This window comes from Cadophora gregata, assembly GCF_030347475.1.
Source record: "Cadophora gregata isolate MNR1 chromosome Unknown scaffold_1, whole genome shotgun sequence".
NCBI lineage: Eukaryota > Fungi > Ascomycota > Leotiomycetes > Helotiales > Ploettnerulaceae > Cadophora > Cadophora gregata.
The window spans coordinates 1,645,826-1,668,394 of NW_026695924.1; the positions used below are offsets into that span (position 1 = coordinate 1,645,826).

General features: G+C 48.3%; 7 protein-coding genes across 7 annotated transcripts; 3 read left to right on the top strand and 4 right to left on the bottom strand.

The window, feature by feature from the left end:
- Positions 1-581: 581 nt before the first annotated feature.
- ONS95_000552 (uncharacterized protein) lies at positions 582-1,001 on the bottom strand (the record flags this gene model as incomplete). Its single annotated transcript, XM_058493710.1, has 1 exon — positions 582-1,001. One exon carries the CDS (start codon positions 999-1,001, stop codon positions 582-584), a length of 420 nt encoding a protein of 139 aa, XP_058363911.1.
- Positions 1,002-1,892: 891 nt separating this feature from the next.
- ONS95_000553 (uncharacterized protein) lies at positions 1,893-4,316 on the bottom strand (the record flags this gene model as incomplete). Its single annotated transcript, XM_058493711.1, has 1 exon — positions 1,893-4,316. The coding sequence occupies one exon, from the start codon at positions 4,314-4,316 to the stop codon at positions 2,157-2,159; it is 2,160 nt and encodes a 719-aa protein (XP_058363912.1). The 3' UTR covers positions 1,893-2,156.
- A 1,513-nt stretch (positions 4,317-5,829) lies between these two features.
- CYP8 (Peptidyl-prolyl cis-trans isomerase cyp8) lies at positions 5,830-8,435 on the top strand. Its single transcript, XM_058493712.1, has 2 exons — positions 5,830-5,973; positions 6,037-8,435. Exons 1-2 carry the CDS (start codon positions 5,964-5,966, stop codon positions 7,830-7,832), a joined length of 1,806 nt encoding a protein of 601 aa, XP_058363913.1. The 5' UTR covers positions 5,830-5,963; the 3' UTR covers positions 7,833-8,435.
- A 60-nt stretch (positions 8,436-8,495) lies between these two features.
- Positions 8,496-10,010, bottom strand: ONS95_000555 (uncharacterized protein; the record flags this gene model as incomplete). Its single annotated transcript, XM_058493713.1, has 4 exons — positions 8,496-8,663; positions 8,766-9,429; positions 9,636-9,775; positions 9,948-10,010. 4 exons carry the CDS (start codon positions 10,008-10,010, stop codon positions 8,496-8,498), a joined length of 1,035 nt encoding a protein of 344 aa, XP_058363914.1.
- Positions 10,011-12,359: 2,349 nt separating this feature from the next.
- On the top strand, positions 12,360-13,698 carry GPB1 (guanine nucleotide-binding protein subunit beta 1; the record flags this gene model as incomplete). Its single annotated transcript, XM_058493714.1, has 5 exons — positions 12,360-12,477; positions 12,587-13,305; positions 13,353-13,442; positions 13,509-13,628; positions 13,678-13,698. 5 exons carry the CDS (start codon positions 12,360-12,362, stop codon positions 13,696-13,698), a joined length of 1,068 nt encoding a protein of 355 aa, XP_058363915.1.
- A 2,800-nt stretch (positions 13,699-16,498) lies between these two features.
- On the top strand, positions 16,499-17,439 carry ONS95_000557 (uncharacterized protein; the record flags this gene model as incomplete). The annotated part of the gene is made up of 2 exons (XM_058493715.1): positions 16,499-17,140; positions 17,191-17,439. 2 exons carry the CDS (start codon positions 16,499-16,501, stop codon positions 17,437-17,439), a joined length of 891 nt encoding a protein of 296 aa, XP_058363916.1.
- A 777-nt stretch (positions 17,440-18,216) lies between these two features.
- On the bottom strand, positions 18,217-21,742 carry ONS95_000558 (uncharacterized protein; the record flags this gene model as incomplete). The annotated part of the gene is made up of 6 exons (XM_058493716.1): positions 18,217-18,774; positions 18,835-20,606; positions 20,655-20,951; positions 21,002-21,047; positions 21,099-21,506; positions 21,565-21,742. 6 exons carry the CDS (start codon positions 21,740-21,742, stop codon positions 18,476-18,478), a joined length of 3,000 nt encoding a protein of 999 aa, XP_058363917.1. The 3' UTR covers positions 18,217-18,475.
- Positions 21,743-22,569: the final 827 nt, after the last annotated feature.

A 22,569-nucleotide genomic window follows, 5' to 3' on the forward strand; every position in this document is an offset into this window, starting at 1 on the left:
CTCTTTGCCGCTCCTGAAAATACGTGTGTCAAAGAATTTCACCTGACTCAAAACACATTTTAGGCAATTGAGACAATGCGATTAATTAGAACTCTCCGAAAATCATGGGTTCAGAGAGACCAAAAAACAATCTGTGAAGGAGGTAAGCGAGCTTTGGCAACATCCTGTCTTTGCCTCAACTTCCCCAAGACCGCAGAGCCGTGCTCAGAGCAGACTGGTAGGATTATAATGTTTGGCCCATAAAAAGGATCTCAATCTGTAAAGCTCGAGCTTATTGACCAGTTTGCATCACTAAACACTCAGGGATGTTTCTGATACTTACAGCGCTTACGACCAACTACATTCTATGAACCGAAACTCTAGAAGGTCTTGGATTTTCTACGCTATGACTAGAGACTGATGATCAGGATTCCGGATGAGAAGACAACATTATAGTGTCCTGGCTGTCTTCGTCACTGTTTGGCCCTGACTCGACCACCAAATTTACACCTGGTTCTTCCAAAGCTGGATCGATCATTTCCTTGATTTCATTGAGACGCTTCGTCGCATCTCCATCATCAAGCCTGTCGTCTACAATTTTCTTAGCCTTCTCCAATACCCTCTGGGCTTTCTGTAAGTGACCAAGCCGAATGTGCTTTTTGCTTGCCTGAACCGACACGAAAAATTCCGAGCAGCAGCGAAAGCTTGCTTCTGGACGAAGTCAACTCTGTCGCAATATCAGGAATACAGCAGTGTCCTTCTGTCTCCTCGCAAGCCTCTGGAATTCCGGTGTCCAGTTTTTGGATCACAAAGGAAAGTAAATCGAGGAGTTGCTTGCCACTAAACAGCATCCAAGGACTATCAATACCAGACTTTCTCATCTTTGAGAAATGGGCGAAGCTCAATGCACGTTTGCCATTCCTCCTTACTTCACGGAATTCTTGTGGTATATCATCGTCCGGTGTTCTCTCTCCTTGTTCTTTGAAAAGAGCTCCAGTGGTGCAAACTTCGCACCAGTACATGAATAATAACGGGAGATCGGGGGAGTCCCTGTTCTGGATATCGAGATTCTTTCCGATTATCGGTTCTTCTCCATCGTCTGAGCGTGCAGTAATACCACGGTCCTGGATGAGACGAGCAAGTGCTATAAACAGTGTTACTGTGTAGGTTGACAGCCTATCATATAAGTCAACACTGTTCACGTACCTAGCCGAAATTCTACAATATCAGCCGGTTGAGCGCTCACCAGACTTCTTATGGTGTACGATTGTTCCAATGATGCAACGAACTAGATGAACAACTCAGCCCGCTTTCACTGCTCATACTAGATTCGGCATGATCATCAGTATTTTACATGTCTAGTGCATGTCCAGGAAAGTCTGCACACATCGATGGGGTAGATTCAAAAAGGTCTTCGGCAATTTGATGATAGACTGAGCTTGAACTTGGTTTGAAGTCTGAGAGAAAGGAATAATTCGAGGTGGATTTACAGGTAGACGCAACGTGCGTTAGAAAATGAGGTGTGAATGTTATGTGTTCGATGGGGCGGTAAAGCCCACACATAAGTGAGTCATGTGAATGAGAAGCAGACTCTGAATCATATCTGCCATGAAGAGAAACGAGACAAAAGTCTCTCTACGCCACAATATTTATCATATTCACGAATTTGATTAAGGGTGCATACGTGTCAGAATACCATCGGCTCCAACAGAACCCCAAGCAAGTAAAGCGAAACATGACTTATGGAAGCTTTAAAGAGCTTGACATGATCTTCGTCCAGCAATTACTAGACACCGAAGAGGTCTCCTCTAGCAAATGGCTAATTCGCACCAATAGAGAACTCAAAAGACCACGAGATACAAGATGAAGGCAGTTCATTATTCTAGAATAACGCCGACCATCGTGGCACTGATCCTAGAGTGGCGCTGATCCATGGACTTGGCCCCATAAACACCCTTATTTTGCATGATTCAGAAATAGTTTTTTTTTTCCAATGCGCGCAACACCAGTTTTCTTGTGTTCCATGTTCACAAGAGGACATTTGCAACTAATTTTACAAATAGTAACACAGCAGGACAAGAAATGTCAGAGGGTGATTGATAACTTATCTGCCGCCCACTGCCAAATGAGGAGATGGTGGACAACAAAGACCATGGTCAAGGACTCACCCATATCATTCACTGCTTGGCCTTGGCGTTCTTTTCTAACTGCTTTCTTTCCCGCTCGGCCATCTTCAACTGGCGCTTTGATGGGGCGTCTCGCTCAGCCATAGCTTCAGCAACAGCATCCTGCTTCCACTTGGCCTCCTCTTCTGCACTGCCGAAGAACTGTGTAAAGTTACCGGCCATCATATTTTCCAATGTCGAGCTATTGATGCGGTTTCCATTCATTGGCGAAGAGAAGTCGTAGGTTGGCGCTTTCAAATTGATGGCGGCTGGAGTAACGGCCTGACCATCAGATTGAATGGGCTTCCTGGCTCGAGACTTGCGAGGCGTGGGTCTCTTCTTCTTGGATGTGGGAGCCTTCTTGTCTTGGGTCTGAACAGGCGTTCGTGTCTTGGCCGTTTTGTTGACTGCGAGATGTGCCGCCAAGTAAGGTGATGAGGGGTTCAGGGTACCTGTATATGGCTGATTGATATTCGGTAGAGGTCCTGTATCGGCAGTAGCTACGATGCGTTGGTATGCAGGGAGTTTCGGTGACAACTCTACACAACAATCATCTTCAGACTCGGAGTCACTGTCGGGCAATGCAGATGGCATGAGTCCAGCCTTCTTCTTAGCTCTAACTACCAACCATGGGGGTAGGTTGGTTGGCGTTTGGATACCATTCATGAGGTTCTCCTCATAAGACTGATAATCTTGACGGAAAGCTGGAAGGATTTTGTTAATATCGGTCCGAGGTCTGGCTTGAGTTGTCGTCTTAGTTGTGGTGTTTGAAGCAGTTGACGGGCGAGTAAAGCTGAAACCGTCCTCCTGTGTCTCGTCGATGCTGTACTGTACGGAAGGTCCAAGTTCAAACAACCCCGAGCCCGGATTTATATCCAGCGGCTGTCCAGGAGCCAAAAATTTAGACATACCGACAAACGAATCAGTATTAATTTGCGGAACCAGAGACTTATCGCATGCTCTTGTATAACCATTGTAATCTGCCGAAAAGCCCAAAGGAGCGAGATTGAGAGAGCTCCTTCCCAGCCCCTCCCCAATCTGTCGACCATTTTCCATATTTGAGTTTCTGCCACACAGGTTCTGAAGAACTGAAGCATTCTGCGTATAATCTGGATAAACGTTTTCTTGTGTTGGTTGGTGCGGTCTACACATTTTTGGTGTAGAATTTGTGACAGTGAGAGACCGTACGCGTCCTTGACCCAAGATAGTAGATGTATTGGCTCTGCGCTGTTTCATAATCTCTAGCTTTGCCCTTTGTAAGTCTCGTATAGCTTCTGTGCGCCGACGAGCCTTTTCTTCGATGCCATTATATAGTGGTCGCATGCTAAGACTTGTACTTTGCTGTGGGAGGCTGATTGGTTGATCTGGTTGAGCACAACGTGCAGGTTGGTCATCTAGAGGCAAACTTTTGGCAGCAGACTGGGGGATGCCATTGGGAGCTGAAGTTTTGTGAGTGACTTGCTGTTGATTGCTACCTGTAGCAGAGTTGGCGGCCCTGTACGGAGAAACACAAACTTGAGATTGAACGCCTTCTCCATTGCGCATCTGGTAAGCCTTGATGTTGTTCTTCTCGGCCAAGAATTGATAGTATTTTCTATAGTCCTGTGGCTCATCTGGACTAGCAAGATTAGATGTGCTATTGGTATAGTTCGGAGATCGCGCGACAGTGCTTGTCGTGGGTCGTCTGGGCCTTTGTGTCGCAATTGCATGTCTCAAAGGACCAGCATTCTCGATTTGATCTTGACCTATCTCTTGACGTAAGATCCCATTGTTTGGTCTACGAAGACCTGCACGGCGCTTTGGAGATGGTGTATGATCGAGCTCTGAAGTGACCAAGGTGTTGGAGCCGATGTATGGTGAGCTGAACACTCGCTTTGTTGGCGGTATGTGGTTCGGAGGACCAAAGCTACTGCCGTGACTGAAAATCGAATCTTCGGCCATGTTAAGGTATGATGAGGGATAGACGGCGACGGTATTGGCGACAGCTGGTGAGTATGGAGGGCAATTTGTCTGGTCTGAATTGTGGCTAGGAGCATCTGTACCAATAGTAAGACTGTGAGTCGTATCACCAATTACCGGAACGCTAATAAATGGATCGTTCAGGTCTCTGAGTTTGTCGTAGGCAATGTTTGGGATGTCTTGTTGCTGGAAGTCGGAGAGCATTGAAGACATTGTAGAATGATCTTTGGGGGATGATGGTTCTGTGGCGAGAACTCGGAGAAGAGAACCAGCTTCGTGTAGACCATTTACATCATCGCTAAATTGGCAGTTGAACAGAAGTCGAAAAGCGTTTTTACAGCACTTTATATTCACTCCTTCGTGGGTTGTAAGGTGAGCATCAGGGCCAAGCGGCAGAGGGAAAACACTCAAAGCGAGAACTTCGAATTTTGAACAAGTTAGATGTGTACAAAGAGCCACATAATTAGTCATACCAGTGGGATCGCATTTGAAGCTTTTCTTGATTTTCTGGATTTGGAGACGATTATTCTAATTGTTTTGGCCTTTTGCATCATCTGCAGGGCTCGATTGAATCTCCCAGCTGTCCGAGTATTCGTCATCAGACGGGTCGGAGATCGATATGGAGACATGCGAAGATGTCATCGAGAAAATCAATAGCTAAATTCTCAAGGGATCACAGCGACTTAGTGGAGGATTTGAGTAACCCGCCGTATGAACGCGCCACGTTGATGTTGATGTTTATGTTTACTTTCTCCTCCAGGCTAGACCGCCCCGCTCAGTATATGTCATTTTCAATGGGGTCACGTTCATTATTTATAAGAAAAATAGTTATGAACAGAGGGACCAATCTCAGGAAAAGTGCATGAGTGCAACACCAACCAAATGCCGACCTTAAAATAATCTCAGACATGTCAGCCATCTAGAGACAGTTTGACGGATTATGAGTAGCGTTATGCCACCACTGAGGCACCATGTTTTCATTGAAGTATCCGGTCCGCAGAGAAAAAGAGTGACAGTAAGTTTTGACTGCCTACATCGTAGCCCATCAATCAGTCGTGTATGATTATTCTCACTTCAACTTCAGATGGCGTTAATAGATGTCTGTCGCATCTTATGCTAGATAAATATATTCTGCTGGTGCTTTTAATAAATCAATTGTTACTTCATATCTTGTATGACAGCGTTGCCTTAAACAGAAGGACGGCACTTTGAGGGAAGTTGGGGACACTTCTTAAATCAATAACAAACTACAATCACCACCACCACTGTTACATAAGTGTCCGTGAATAGCTAAATACTTAAAGTACACCTCGAGGGATTGCCAGCAACCAGCCTTGCGTTCAAGGTAGAGTCCGAGGGCTTCAGATTTCTGGGAGTATGAATATGCTTATTTACAGCCTCGAAGAGAATGATGACTATGAATGCCCTGAACACCAGATCTAGTCATGGTTTTGGTCTTTATAATTCCAGCACAGGTAGCCTAGTGGTTGGGAGATGCGGTACATACAACCGACTCACATTGGATGGCTCTGCAAGTTGTGAAAATAAAAAGTCAATATGCGTGAGAAGTCTCTTCTGGGACCAAGAATAGCAAACGAATGGCCTCAAGAGACATTGGTTTCAGTAGTTTACCAGTGTATTGGTGAAAAAGTAAACGTGTTGAAAATATAAACACACTTGTGTGTTTGATGATGATGCTGCTGATGAGCAGAGGTTGTTGTTGTTGAATGGATCCCTAGCCGATATTGATAAGATTAGATCAACGCTTGGCAAAGTTGCAGCTTTTGATCAGCACTGAAATGGCAGGTGTCGTCTGCGCCTGAACGATCTGAACAACCACCATTTCTACAGACAAGTAAGATGGGAAAAGGTCAGTAACAATCTGCTCAAGTGTCCTAAAAGAGTACGTGCTAATCATTGGCTTTGGTAATAGGCACAGATAAACTCTACGTACGTATTCGAGCTGTTCCAACCCATGCGCCTCTGCACATCGTCGCGAGTCCCCGACAGCCTGTGCTGACCCTTCAACAGATTACCCATTCTGAATGGTCGTCCTCCGATGCATACTCAGCCAGCGCTGGCTCTAATGTGAATCTCAAAGCACCGAATGGAGCAAACTTCAAGCGCCTCCCATTCAACTTTTGCGCGGCGAGTCTACAACCCTTTAAACACCCTGTCTGTACGGCAGAGGGAACAATATTCGATGTTGAGGTTATCAGCCAGTGGCTCGAGAAACATGGAACAAATCCAGTCACGGGTAAGCCCATGAAGGACAAGGACTTGATCAAATTGAATTTCGCGCGGAATGGTGATACAGATGCCCATGATGGCGGCATGGGTTCTGGAGACGGGAAAGGGGAGATGGTGGATCCGGTCACATTCAAGGTCTTCACAGACAATACACATATCGTGGCGATAAGGCACGGTAGCGAGGCGAATGTTTTTGCCTGGGAGACAGTCGAGAGGCTGAATATCAAGGCCAAGATGTGGAATGACTTGGTGGATGATCGCGAATTTGGCAGGTCAGACATCATCACGCTCCAGGATCCACAGAACTTGGAAAGCAGAGATTTGAGCAAGTTCAACTTTGTGAAAGAGGGCGAGACGGTCTTGACCAAGGAACAAGAGGAAGATAGAAAGAAGGGGAGTGTGAACATTGATGCGCTGGGAAGGGTTGGAGAGAAAGTCTTAAGGGCGAAGGAAGCTGTAGAGAAGGCAAGAAGGGAACGCGAAGCAGGCGGTGATATCAATCGTTCGAAGGCTCTGACCAAAACCGGGACACAGAATGCTGCGCCCAGACCGTCGATGGTGCAAGAGAAGAAGATGGCTTACAATGCTGCGCAATATACTACGGGAAAAGCTGCTGCAAGTTTCACATCGACTGGGCTGACGCCCGAGACAAGTGGAGAGCGAGCACTTCTCACAGACGAGGAGTATATGCTTCGACCAAAAAGAGTAAAGATCAAGGGATATGCTCGAATCGAAACTTCCAAGGGCTCGCTCAACATCGAATTACAAACGGAAACTGCACCGCGAGCGGTCTGGAACTTTGTTCAGCTGGCGAAGAAAGGCTACTACAATGGTGTGAAATTCCATCGAAACATTCGAAATTTCATGATCCAAGGTGGCGACCCCACAGGTACAGGCAAAGGAGGCACAAGTATCTGGGGCAAGAATTTCCAGGATGAATTTGACGGGCCTTTAACACATGATGCACGGGGTGTCATGAGCATGGCGAACAAGGGAAAGAACACGAATTCCAGCCAATTCTTCATCACTTACAAGGCTGCAAAGCATCTAGACCGGAAGCATACCATCTTTGGTCGGGTGGTTGGAGGCATGGATGTGTTACAAAAGCTCGAGAATGTCCCGTGTGACGATGGAAACAGGCCTTTGGAGGACATCGTCATGGACAATGTTGTGGTCTTTGTTGACCCATTCGAAGAATTCCAAAAACAGAAACGCGAGAAAGATGACTTGGAGAAGGAAAAGGAAGAAATCAAGAAGCAAGGGGGCACTGAGGACGACAAAACTACTTGGACAGGCAAGCGCATCAGGAACGATGGGACCGTTGTCCAGAGCGAGCAAGCTGGTGGTGTGGGTAAATATCTGCATGCTGCCAAGGATATTGGCAACAGCAAATTCGCCGCCGAGGAGGAACAGGCTGAGGCTGAACCCGTCAAGAAGAAAATGAGGATGGGAGGATTCGGAAATTTCGACAGTTGGTGAGCCCCCAGCTCATTACACAACAGAGCCGGCAACAGAGTGCGTAAGAAAGCCCACATCTTGTCAACAATTAAAAAGCAAGACGGGTGCGAGAGCCTGCCCGATAGTCCAGCAATTGGTTTGAGAACCATCCTTCATTACTGGACTTTGCTTTCCTCGACTGACACCTGACCATGACCACCTCCCTTCAAGGGCTAAGGCCGCCGCCGTTGAATTTGGAGGAGGCCAAGGTAAGAGGTTCCGTCCGGCGGAAGCTGGAGATGAATAGAAACATGACCCTATCTAAGTCTAGGGTATTTTGGTTGATGTTATTGATGTGGTTTGTTTCTGATGGGCATCTAGCTAGCATAGCCTTCAGAGCATTCAATCTCACATGAAGTCTTGCATTTTCATCTGATCCGAGTCCTGTTCCTCGTGATCACAACTAATAATATGACGCTAAAGAGAGTACGAAGACGGGCATTATCCTGTAGATGTCTCCAGCATCAAACCCCGAAGAGGTCTGCCATCACTCTAAACGGAGGATTCTGAGCATATACACAAGTTACAGGAGAGGAACGTGGAGGAGCGTCTGTGTCCTGACCTAAGCCTAAGCAATTGAAGTATATTCTGTTCTTCGCTGTACTTCATCTAGATAGCTAATATATTTGGTCTTGAGAGGATGCATTACCACATCACTTCTCTTAATCTCTGCTTGTCCTCCTCAGTCCCGAATACCGTGTCAATTGCGCTTCTTGCGAGCTCGCATATTTCGGTACGGTCGAGATTGAAGTGCTCGGCGACTAGTCTGTACTCGTTTGACAGGCTGCTGCCAAAGACACCGACGTCATCTGTCTGTTTAATTTATCAGTTTCATCCCTTAGAGACTCGCTAAATTGATCCTCAACCTCTCAAACAAGTGGGAGAAGAAAATGAAAGCGGTATGGAAAGTCATACACTCAATGCAATCGGACACCCCTTCTCCCTCCACCACCCAAAATGATGGTCACCATACGTCCCGGTAATCATCTTCGCATGCACATTACAACTCAAACAAAGCTCCAGTCCCAACTTTCTCTTCACAATCTCCTCTTTCACATCATCTGGCACATTGATCACATGACCGATCCGCTGCGGCATGTATTCCAACAAACACCAGAGCTCCTCAGGCGTAGACGAAGCAGGAGATTCCGCGAAGTGGATGGTGATAGGTAGGTTTGCATCTCGAGCCATTTTGAACGCCGGTGCGAAGATCGAGACATCGCCGACTGCTGGGTCACCACAGAGATCAATGGCAACGACGCCTTGGGAGCGGTACTTCAGCGCTAGGGCGACGACTTCGAGGGCTGTGGCGAGGGTGTTGCGGCGGTCGATGGAGAGGATGAGGTTTATTTTCATACTCTTGTCTGAAGAGTTGGATGAGGCGATGCAGGAGAGGATCGTTTGGATGTAGTCATCCTTGGTGATTTTTGCGGATGGAATTGCTCGGGGAGTTGTGCGGAGCTCGAGGTAGGCGACGCCGTCGGAGGAGAAGGATGAGAGGACGGAGTTGGTGGTTTGGATCAGGGAGGGGAGGTCGTTGCAGAGCTCGTAGATGTATTTGGAGAAGAGAGGGAAGAAGCTGGTGGGGTGTGAGATTTTGAGATATGGAGATAGCAGTAATTTCAAAACATGGAAGCATTTTTTAGTATAACGAGTTGTGGTACAATCTTGATATATCAAATAGTCATTATGTTGATTCCTTTCCCGAGACAACGCCTCGAAGAAAGCAGTTACTTGAGTGAACAGAAACCACAAAACACCAGAACACACAGAAATGCCACTCACGTCTCCAAATCGTAATCGAACTTACCAGCTGGCATCTCAACTAAGGGGTCCTCCAAGGTAGTTTCTCCTTGAGCCTTCTTTTGGAGCCATATATCATGAAGACATTCCCGGCTGATACTGCCGCTGAGATGGGCATGCAACTATGAAGAGTGAAATCTCAGCCACGAAACGAAACATTTCCAAAGCATAAAGAGATGAGATGAATATCTAAATGTTCCCTAATCCGTCCTTTGACGGCGGCCCCATCTTCGATGTAACGCTCGCTGCTCGCAAACGGGAACCACATGTCTTAAATGACACCAACTGACTTACCTCTACTTTCGGCAACGCAACGAAATCCATGCCGAGACTTGAAGATTGGGGTCCCTCAGACATAGCAATTATGGCGCTGAGACCAACTGTTAGGCGGTCCTTTGGTGAGCTTATGGCGGCAAAGTGGATTCAAGTTTCCTCTGGGGTAGAAGAGAGTTTATCTTCCGACGAGAGAAGTGTGGAAGTCGCGGGAACGGAGAGCCAGAGTCAAAGCCAATACTTGATTGCAAAGCTTGTTGGGCCCGTAGGTTTGACGAAAATGACTGAGAACTGTCAAAATAAGGAATTCGTATAAACGAAAAATATTGTGCATGATATGATTGACGTCGAAGATGGGGGAGAGTGGAAAAAACAGAATTTAATGTCCGGCTTTGGGTCACGGCGACAGTAGCAGTGGGGAGGGGTTCATCTGATTGGCTTATCTGGAACAAAATGTTCGAAAAGGGCATAGATTCCAAGATATGTGGCTAGTGGTTGATCCGCAGCTGCCAGTTCTGTACCTTAATATGTGGGTGGAACAGGAGAAGGAGGGGTCTGAGATGGCGACAGCAAACCTTCAAACCTTCAGAGATACAGTATATGAAGCTAGAGTACACAAGTCGACTGGAAAGGTCTCAATGCCGCGATGCTGCCCTACCTTTATATGTACTCCAAGACGTTGCATCACAGGAGAGAAAAGTCCTGCGATATTTGGCTGGACAGTGATATTAGAAGTGTGTGTTTCATGGGGGAGCCGAGCAACGATCCCCTGGAGATCGTATGCAATGCAGTTGGCTGGCCTAGCTTACCTGCAGTGTTGCTGCACAAGCAGGCAAAGAGCAATTAGAGGACCCATCTGGTTGCATTCTTCGGACAGCTGTGTGCTGGGAGTTTGGGACCAGGAAATATCTGTAGAAATGCCTTGCAACAATCATTGCAAGCTGTTTGCGCATGGAGAGCTGGGAGAAAAGCGTACTGCAAAAGTAAAACAGATGTGCAGAGCCAAACAAGCCGCCAAGCCAGTAGTCCAGCACCCGAACAACATACAGTTGAGTCTGTGCTTTGACAATCTTGTGAGCCTCGCAATTTACATGTAATTAATATTGGGCGGTAGGAACGAAGAGACTCCCACGGAAGTCGTCGGATCGTGATAGTGATGGCGATCGAGATGCTGTACAGCGGATGGCTTGCAGTGACGCAGCCTGACAACTGATTTTTGGTATTTCCCATGAAGAACCGAATATGTTCGACACAGTAAATGGCTCAGAACCCGTAGTAGAGAGAAAGAGGACAGAAGAAAACCTGTGCACGCTGTACTCTTCTCTACACTACCACAGTACCACAGGATACGTTTCCCTGTAGTATCATGCTCCATTCCATTTCCAAGGCAATGACTGCTCTGGATAGTGCACCAGCTGTGCAGTCTTTGTTTGCGTGAATATTAATATCATTGACTTCTCTCTGCTGCATGTACAGTCCTGCTGGTATTCACCAGTCCATTCCATCCCTAGGTGCTGCCAGACCCATCACATCACATCACATCACGACCAAGTATATTATATTATATTATATTGTATTGTATCTCATCTCCTCTGCCTCATCTAGGTGCCCCTTTTGAGGGGCCCCACCGTGGAAATCACCAATTGCAGCCGAGCTGGGTCTTGGGTGTTGGGTGTTGGGTCTTGGGTCTTGGGTCTTGGGTCTTGGGTCTTGCTAAGCAGAAAATGGCGGCTTCGGCTATTAGCCTCCCCCCTGCGCTCCCTGCTCCTGCTCCCTTGCCTAACCCGCTCGAAAAGCAAGCAGGCCCGGCACCAGGAGACCAGTTCAGTTCAGTTCAGTTCAGTCCAGTAGTCAGTCCAGTAGTCAGTCCAGTAGTCAGTCCAGTCAGTCCATTCAATCCAGCCAGTTCTCCACTCCACGCCTGCTCTTTCCACTCACTCACTCACTCACCTTAACCTACCTCCTACCTCCCTCCTCCCTCCTCCCTCCCTCCTCCCTCCCTACCAGCCTACGAGTGCCTAACGGAACTGGCCGACCCCGACCTACCTTTCCCAGCCCAGCCCAGCCCAGCCCAGCCCCAACTGCCCAACCCCAACTGCAACCTCACTCACACCTCACTCTCACTTCACCCCCGATCCCTCTTTGCTCGACACCCATCGCGTCGGTTCTCCTGCCTCCAATTGACCATCTATCGCACAGCTGCGCCGACCCAGATCGTCCATCAAGCATCTCGTCCTGCTCCTCCGCACGTCACCAAGCTGACAGCGACACCGACAGCCAATAGCCCCGGGGAGCTATCCTCCGTTTTTGGCTCAACCCCGAACCCCCCCTACCTCGCCTCATCTCGATCTCCGACGTCCCAGGTTCATCTTCGACGAACTTCAACATCACAACAACCACGACCTCCTCCTGCTCTACATTACGATCGCCATCATGTCGAACGAAGTGTCGCCCGATCAGATGCAGGCGCGCATCCAGCAGGCCCGTCGCGAGGCAGAGAACCTGAAGGACAGAATAAAGCGCAAGAAGGATGAGCTGGCCGATGGCACGCGTAAGTCAATGAGGCCATTGAACTCAACAGTTCCATGTCCACAACCATCCAATTGGCGACGTCCTTGGTTTGTGGCTATTATGAGCGTGTGCTGACGATTATCATGCAGTCTCTGGCATTGCCCGGAGTCAACAGGAAGCTTTACCGAAGAATACAATGATGAAGACCCGAAAGACCTTGAAGGGACATCTTGCGAAGATCTACGCTATGCATTGGTCCACCGACAGGAGACATTTGGTCTCGGCATCACAAGACGGAAAGCTCATCATTTGGGATGCGTATACAACAAACAAAGTTCACGCTATTCCTCTGCGCTCGTCTTGGGTCATGACTTGCGCTTACGCCCCCAGCGGAAACTACGTTGCTTGCGGTGGTCTCGATAATATCTGTTCAATTTATAACCTCAACTCAAATCGGGACGGTCCAACCCGTGTTGCACGGGAACTTTCTGGTCACTCTGGATATCTTTCCTGCTGTCGGTTCATCAACGACCGAAGTATCCTCACCTCCTCCGGCGACATGACATGTATGAAGTGGGATGTAGAAACGGGATCGAAGGTTACAGAGTTCGCGGACCATCTTGGAGATGTTATGAGCATCAGCATCAATCCAACGAACCAGAACACCTTCGTTTCCGGCGCCTGCGACGCATTTGCGAAACTATGGGATATTCGTGCTGGCAAGGCTGTCCAAACTTTCGCTGGACATGAGTCGGATATCAATGCCATTCAATTCTTCCCAGATGGACACTCATTTGTCACTGGTTCCGATGATGCAACCTGTAGATTGTTCGACATTCGGGCTGACAGAGAACTCAACCAATATGGAGTATGTGTCTCGCAAATTCGGATGAGATATCTGCTAACTTTTTCCAGAGCGAAGCAATTCTCTGCGGTATCACCTCGGTTGCTACGTCAGTATCTGGAAGACTTCTATTTGCTGGTTATGATGATTTCGAGTGCAAGGTGAGATACAAACCTACGGCGCTCTGCCATTGCTTCAATTGCGTGAAATGCTAAACTCTTGTCTAGGTCTGGGATATCACTCGCGGAGAGAAGGTTGGATCGCTGGTCGGCCACGACAACCGGGTCAGTTGTTTGGGTGTTAGCAACGATGGCATGAGCTTGTGCACTGGATCTTGGGACTCACTGGTATGCGAAAAACCAATTGTTCTTGCGAGGCAGAGCTAACTTCTTCTAGCTCAAAATCTGGGCTATGTGAGAGATCTAAATTCGATGACTGCGGACGGTATTCCACAATCGAGTTGTGCAGAGAAGCTCGAGGCTCATCAACCCCCGAAATCCGACCACCCCAATACCTCTAATCACTCGCAACCGATACACGATACCCCGCCTCGTTAATCTCTGCAACTTGGCGTATAAATGGACGAAGTTACGATATCAAATCCATGCCTTGGCAAGTAGGAGTTGTTGCTGAACTGTCGATCTGCTCTTGCGAAGACTCATCCAACAGTTGGCCGCGATCTCCGAGACTGTGCCAAATAATTCTCTTTCCCACTATTCTCTTTTCGTATGGGCGGTCTTGCGTGCATTACTCTTGCTCTTTTTCTGGTGCGTCATTTAGCCCAAGGCTGTTTGCTGCGATGATATCCTGCCGAGACATCTGGTACCAGGCCATCATATCGCCTACTTCCCTGTTTCCTTCCTTCTCTACATGTCGTTTTTCCTTGTGCTCAATTTCTCAAAACTAAAAAGCTCTCGAGGGGTTGTCTCGGCGGGAGAGAGTCTGCTGTAGTGAATTTTGGGGCGGGTGATGGAGAAGGCTTTCTCTGTCTGTCTATGTCTGTCGGTCTTGAAAATCACGCAAGAAGGCCGACTTTCATTGAACAACTGTCCCCTTGGTCTTTGGGTATGTGTGTAGATATATTATGTGGTTGTGAGAATGAAGCAGCGACGGGGAATGGGAATATGATGGAAGGAGGAATGGGGGATGGATGGACTCTTATCAAGCTATTGTTGCTGTTGCTGCTACTGGTTCGTCGCTAGCACACCCATCTGCCTTGGCGTCGTCGGTTCCATCAATCAATCAATGCTTGTACATTAGTCCGAATAATTGCATACAAAACAACGGTCCTTGTCAACATATTCGCGTGGCCGATGTACGCGTTCGCGGCGGTGGGCCTCAATTCAACCTAGCTTCCTTGACAATCCTGCCAGAAGATCTTAATGAAGGAAACTAGAACAAAAACAAGCATCTAACTACGGAGGAAATAATATTTGGATACGAAAGGAGAAAATACAGAAAATGGACTCTGTCTGTCTGGGCTTCTGCTTTCGGTCGTGAGAGTCATCTTGGACACTCGGTGTTCCAAATACATTACAGAGAAGTATGATATGGTCCAAAATACGCAACCACACCACTGTTTGGACCACTGAGAGTTTACCCCTTTCCTCCCTGGTGGACTGACTACTTGATGGGTGAGGCAGGAGTCCATTCGGTTAGTCCTTGACGAGGCTCGACAAGCTTCTCAAGCCAGTCAGTCCATTTTTCTTGCAATCCCTGTCAACATGTCTTTTGTATTTTCATGTTACTCGCTGATGAAATGGGTTTCAAGAAAAGCTTTTGTTGCATTTCCAACTTTCCCCTAAAGCTGGCTTTATTGAACCTTGGATTACTACTCTGCTATTCCAAAAAAGAAGGCAAACGGCTGCTAGCTGAGCCGTAGGCTTCTGGTGTAGTAACATCGCCTAAAGATGATCTCCATACCAGCTAGCCAATGCGAACTTGGGGCATGACTGCTGGTGGCTTCGCACTCCGCATTGGGCTGCCATGTCTGCATATGAAACGCCTGCGCTAAAACAGCTCCTCTTGGAGCCCGCATAGGCTGTAATGCCAGGAACTACTCTCTGACTTGTCTTCTTGGCCAGCCTTGGTGATGCTTCATGCCATATGTGTTGGAATCCTTCAGCAAATAGTTGTCTGTTCGCTATTGCATTTGGTTCAGCTATTCGACAAGAAGATTTTCTTTTGCTTTGGACTACAGAAGTACGACAAGTAGAGTGGTAGTGAAGTGATGCAGGGTGGGTTTAATCGAGACGCTCGTGAAGCTTCCGGCAGTCTGAAGATGGGCATTGGGGGAGGAACATGCTTGTATATTATTCGCAAGATAACTTTATGGGAAAAAAGGAAACATAAATCAGCAGAGTTTCAGTGTTTTTCAGTTGACAGCACGCTTGTTTCTGCAAGTATTCGGTCCATAGTCCATAGTGATACTGACATTCTTTAGTAAGGCTAAACTTCTAGATTAACAAACCCGACTGATGCTTTCTACTCAATTTCTCTACATTTACTGGTGAGATACATCTCAGCCGAGAAGCCCATTTCTATTATAGAGAACAGCCAGCTTTTACCCATCACCGTGATAATGCCAGCACCAATGAAGCCAATGAAGCACCAGAGTAGCATGTATATCCCTGTCTATCAAACCCTCGAAAGGGGTTCCGCAGGTGCAGCGCTCAAAATAGCCCGAAAGCTGAAAAAATGACGTTGGTCGATCACCCTCACTCGAGGGACAACCCCGGCACGGCAGCTAATTATATTGAAGCTCACGCAAAGCCATGGCAGGCCATAAAACCTCACGACAGCAACTCTGAAACAGCTCCAACATCACGCAACTCCTTTTTCCCAGGGCTCCGCACGCTCATATCCGACCACTCACCAGCCGTCCCCCGTCCCTGGAACGACGGGGCTGGTTTGAGTCACACGTTGTGACATCCACTTTGCGAGCCTTTCCGCATTTCACCAATGATCAGCCGGCCACACCTTCTACCGTGTCTTCCAGAAGAATTTCAGACAGTACCCTGCACTGCACTTACAGTACAGCCACTACCCCCGAGCCCCTCCCCCTTCCTCCTTCTCGTCGATTTCTCCTTTAGTTCAGCCCTCTTTGATCTGCCGGACCACGTTCTTCCCTGACGTCTTCCCTCCCGGTCTCCTTCCCTCGAAACCTCACCCTCGACCATAAATAAGACCTCCGGTGCACCCTGCACTCTTTTTCGAAATGGCATCCAAAACAGCTGCACAAGAGGAATTTGATACCATCATAGCTAAAGCATCTTCCTCCGGCAAAGCAACACACCACCGCGACGACGGCGAAGACTACAAGAACGACAAGGCACACGAGAGCGGAGAGGATCAAGACGAAGAGCAAGCCTACCTACAGAAGCAGATCGACAACAATATGCGCATGCCATCTCTCGACCCCCGCGGCGGACCCATGTTCCTGCCGCACCGAGACTTTGACAATGGCCGGACCACAGGCGTCAAGGGCGTCATTGCTGATGCGCGGAGTTTCGAGGAGGCAAGACGGAGTATGACGAAGGATGGGTGGAGGACTAAGATTACGAGAGCGAGCAGCGGGTCGAGGATAGGCAGTGGGAATGATGAGAATAAGCGGTTGAGCACGTTCTTGATAGATGAGGGAGAGGGGAGTGCGAGTGAGGATGAGGAGTTCGTGGAGCGCTGGAGAGAGCAGAGACGTGAGGAGCTCAAGAGAGAGGGCAATGACATTCGAAATCGGAGGACAAGCCCTAGTGTTCGCCGGTATGGACGCTTTGATGAGGTTGATGCGTTGGGTTACTTGGATGCCATTGAGAAGGTTACGAGGGAAACGGTAGTGGTGGTCTTTGTCTATGATCCTGAGGTATGCTCTTCTAACCCTCTCAACCTTACCATGTACTAACACTTCCCCAGTGTGCAGTCTCACAAGTCATCTCTGACGCTCTCTCCCCTCTTGTCCCCCAAAATCCCTCCATCCATTTCGTCCGCGTACACTACGAGGACATCGAGTTCGACAATGCAGGCGTACCCGCTATTCTGGCATACAAGAACCAGGGAGACCTCTTCGCAAACCTCACGTACATCATCGATCAGATACCAGATGATACGTTGTTCGATACCAGGGCGCTAGAGACTATCCTCAGGAAGCACAAAGTGCTGTGAGGGGTCACGATGTTCATTCTCGCTTCGCTTCACCACATAGGTAGCTCCTGTTTATTGGAGACTTCGCTTCGCTGTGCGCTCCGTTGGATGCTCCCTCGATAACTGGTATCTCGGTCGCACTTCCCAGGCTCAGTGCTTGCTTGCTACAATAGAGTTATCTCTTTTCCTGGCGCTGGCGTTCACATCATACTGCTCTGCTTTTTAGCAGACATTGCTCTACATCTCCTCATATAACGCGCACCTCCAGGATACCCAACAACCTCCGATACTCTGTGCACTACCGTCGCCTTCTCTTTTCCCCAGAAGGCCTTATAAGCCAACATTGCGGCGTTACTGTCAGGATAAAAGACTTGTACAATAGGGATTAGAATCGGGCGGGGGACCGAACGAGCACGATTTTTTTTCTCATTCTGCTTTAATTTTTCTTTTTGGGGGGTAGGGGGGCTGAGGGGGAGTCTAGGGCTAGTTACATAGGGGTTACTTGGTATGGCGTGGATTACCATGCACAACGATACGATAGATACATTGCGAAATAATACCCATGGAGATTCTTATTCAAAAAAGAAATCATAAATCTGGCCATCTCTTGCGCATGAAGTTTCAGGATTGAGGAATTAGAAATATGCCGAATTGTTTTTGTTTTCTTTCTTGCGTATTTCAAGAAGACTTTGAAGATCTGCTGATGTGACGCGAGATCGAAGAACTTGTACAGACGAGGAGCAAGGTAGGTTTCACCCCCCAGATCTCCCAAACCTTCGAGATACCCTTCATTCTGTAAGATACCTTGTCGAATCTCTAGTATGTATTGGATATACATTTTGGGTTTTCGTGCGGGTATGAAAGTAAGGAAAATGCGACACTTTTTGAAAGCTACGGGCAATAAATCCTTGCTCTGTTGCAATCTTGCTACTAAATCCAGCTACGAAGTTCTTAACACTCTGACACCCCGAAAGTTCCATCACAAAGCCATACATGTACTGTTTACCTACCGCGTCCAATGCTCGCCGAACTCCCCGAAAACCGTCCGCAATCTCGGTCAAAACCCCTCGCCAACAAAGTTTGGGCCATCCAACGCCATGAAATCCAGTAAATCCATACCACCAACATTAACACCCTCAGCCGTTTGCGTTACGCCCTGGTCACCTAGATGCTGATAGAACGCCGTGCCAGGAGGCAGATACCAGAAATCCGAGCCATTGTTGGTATTCCAGTCGCTAAATGGATCTTGCAAATCGTTGCCATAGCTTGAGCCAGGTTCTTGGTTGTAGGGTGTCCCCGGAGCAGGGACGAAAGATCCTTGGTTGAGGTCAAACGGTGTGGCTGATACGTTGAGATCTGTTAAGAGGTGAGTATGGTTCCATGAGAGAAAGGTACTTAAGTATTTGTGTCACTTACCTGCGCCGTTGCCCATGCCATAATTTGGAGTTGCGGCACTCCATTCTCGGATTTGGTCGCGCTGGTCCATCTTTTGTCGCTTGTTGTCGGGCTCGTGATGCATGGCTGGACTGCGGGCTCTGCTTATAGGGTCGCCGTGAGGATGAGGGCCCGGAGCACTTATGAATCGGCCCCGAAGTCGAGACGTCAAGGTTTCTAGGAGATCAGCGAAGCGAATACCTAGGTGGACATCATCAACAACGCAATTTCGTAAGGCATCGACGGCTCTGTCCATAAGACCGATACTCTGCTCCACATCGCTTTTCGATGCACCCAGGGCAAATGTTTTCAGTAGAAACATGGCGCCGCTGATAATCCTGAAATAGGTCCGTACTGGGGCGTGCTTCAGGTAGCCTCCAGGTAGCAGACCATCTACGACTATTTTCAAGAGCTGTCGACTTCCATCCACAACCTCCTTCACGTAGTCTTGATCAGCAGCTGTGTAGCTACCAAAGGTTGCGAGAGGTAGCTTTCCGAAATATGTCTGTTGGTTCTCAGTTGACATGGCACCAGGCACTATTCCGTTGGCAGGATGGCCAGACGCATTGAATCGATTTCCAGCCTCTGTACTGCATCTTTCCACAACGGCTTGTAGGGAGAGAGAATTGACATAGATTCGAACATACTGGTATTCGATCGAAAGTATGTGGCTAATGTACTGTGGGAGTTTGAACCTCTCGAACTCCGTTTTCCATGCTTTTAGCATAGGTTGGAAGTCTTTGAGAAGCTCCACATAAGTTGAATCGTTGATGATCTTCGTCGTGTACTGCCTTGACCGGAAAAGTTTCTCATTGCCAATCCTCATAGCATTACTGATCCCGGCCCAGCAGTGGATAATCTGATCATCCAGTTCCAAGTCTGGAATATAGTTGAAACTATTGGTGACAGTAGTGTTGGTCTCGGGGGTCTTTCCGTCGACTGATGGTCTTCGTTTCCGTGGGGCGAAAGCAGGATCGCTGACCCTTAAGTTCTCAGGAACCATATTTGTCCATCCAAGGCGGCCAGCCAATTGCGTGACGTATATCAGCAAGAGCCTCTTTATGCGTGCTGCACGTAGACGATATGCCTCGTCTTCATATTCTGGCCGAGTCATTTCTCCCCCAGCGGCTAACAACTCTTCGATCTCGTCGAAAACACCAAGTTCATAGGACAAGCCCATTGCAGTACTCAGCAGCATCCAGCACATTCGATCGCTTCTCCAAGCTGGTTCCAACCAACTTTCGATTCTCTTGCCGCCAACACCTCGTGGGAGTCGACCGACGCCCTCTTCGTCTGTACTGTACGTATCCGAAGCATCATAAGATGGAAGCATTAGCTCATCCGTGGCTTCGGCTGGGGGAAAGTGGAGCGCTCGAGGATGCCACTCCGTCAATATCATCAAACTCTCAATGGTGCCCAGTGTTCTCAAACTGCCCTTTCGTAATCCACGCCATGGTGCCGTGCTAGACGTCTGTGCTTCAGATTCAGCTCCCGATCCGCAGAATCCACCGCCGAACGCTTCTTGTCCCCACAGACATCTTTCAATCATTCCCCGTAAGTAAGTCCAGAGTTGTTCATGGATTGCATGTGATCTACAGTGACCTCCAGGGCCAGGTATTCGTCGATACCTGGTAGCGATCGTAAGAAGCGTAACGGTCAAGATAGGTTCCTCGATGAGGAGTGTAGGATGGGTTCCTGGGTCTCTGAATGTCGGAGGAGAAATTGGCGTCAGTGGAGATAAGTATTCATAGTAGCTACAATCAGTCAGTAAAGCCAATCCTACAGGATGTGAAGATACGTGCTAGTCAATGTAATCAATCGCTTCGCTTGGAGTAAACCACCCAGCTCGGACAAATCGAAATCGAGACCAAGCCTTTACTGCGTCCTTGTAGCCCTGATCTTGCGTTCTCTCTGGTCTATCCATAGCCTCTGAGGATAATGCAGGATCAATTGCGGTGTCTCTTCGCACCTCGGGAGGTCTCATATCAGTCTGGAAGGGTCGATTGATCGTTTGTAGAGGGGAGGCCATTGGTTGATGTCCGGATGTGCTGTTGTTGACCATGGATGAGACCTGGCTATTACTTCTCTTGTGGCCTGGGCTAAAAAAAAATGAGCTTCTATGGCATCTCTTGTTCATCGGATCACATACCTATCTGTAGCGGCCTTATACAGTAAATCCAATGCATCATGGGGCCCTGGACGCGCATTAGCCTTGCTAATCAAGCTTCACCGAAAACTACACCTACCATAAACCTCCCTTCGCATAACTTCCTGCGCCTCAAGATTTTCCAATTGTGTATTCGATTCATCTGAGTGTCGATCATCTCGGTGGGAGCTATCTCTTGTGTTCTCGGTGGGCCGGCGCAAAGGTTGTGTTCTACCAATTGATCCTCCAGGAGTTAAGGGTGGTCCGGTAAGGACAGGCGCACCATCTCCGTAGGGCACTGCTGATCTAGCAGACGTCGGAGCGCCCATTGACGATTGTCGTATCGAGGCTGGGGGCGAGCCTTGTACCATTTTCCGGCCATTGCGAACGATGTACTCGTCCTGGTACTCGTAGCCGTCGAGACTGTCGGGTCTGCCATCCTCATGCTTCCTCTTTCTTCTCGTCGCAGAGAAGAAACACTCCTTGCTCTCTCTTCTGCATCGCACACCTTCACGGCGGAGTTAGTGCTTGTCTTGCGATTGTTTTGGATTGAGGTTGCGACTTACAAGGCGGATCGCCGGGGTTGTCCACACTTCCCAGGTCGCATTTCACCTTCCTCCTGCGACACGGGATGCACGCCTGGTAAACGCGCTTATGCTGAGGAGGAGGAGGCTGCTGCTGCGATTGCTGAGGAGAGCCACTGCCATTCGAGCTCTCAGCCTGTGGATATGAAGTCGAAGCCATTCTGTGCCCTGATGATGTGTCGGTTTGAGTCGGCTTTTGGCGTCTTTAAAATTCGCGGGGTCAATCTGGGGGAGGATGGAGGGATGCAGGTGGTCAGGATGCGACCAAAGGTGTGGTGGCCCAGTCGAGCTAGACTACTCTCATCCCTTTCGAGAGATTCGACCTGATGAGTGTGATGTTGTACACAACTCGAAATCCGAAGGCGCCTTCTTATCAAGACATGCCTACCAGCCTGCCCTGACCTGCCTGCCCGTTTTGGTGAGGCTGCATTTACCGTTGGTGTCACATGCTGACCAACCAATCACCGATCTGAAAGTACGTACCATCGACCATTCCCAACTCAAATACTGGGCTGAAGTTCTGAGAATAATTGTGGCTTCGGAAGAGAGCAGGTTTGCTCTCTAACGTCTTGGAGGTATGGATGAAATATTTCTTGGGGTATGTGAATGGAGTTTTGATTGATCTAAGGATTGCTGAGAAGTTCAGTACCCTCATTTAGGTTGTACAGTATGTGCCTTGGAATGGGGGATGAACACACAGCCCAAAATAGAATCCATACCCATAGCTAGTTGAAAGTCACGGGGAATATAATTTAATAAAGAGTCATGAATTCTCCTTGTCAGGGATACTGAGGTAAGTCACGTCTAGGGAAGAAGTATTTACTGAAAGCTGGAGAGAATACAGGAAGCGTTCTCGGGTATAAACTCATGCTGAGCAGGTCTTCTGACATTCACGGCATATAAGTATGTCTTCCGTAGCGTTTCCTGGATCACTGTATCTGCAGCTTTATTCCTCTTCAACAAAGGAAGCATACCAGTTGTAGCGGC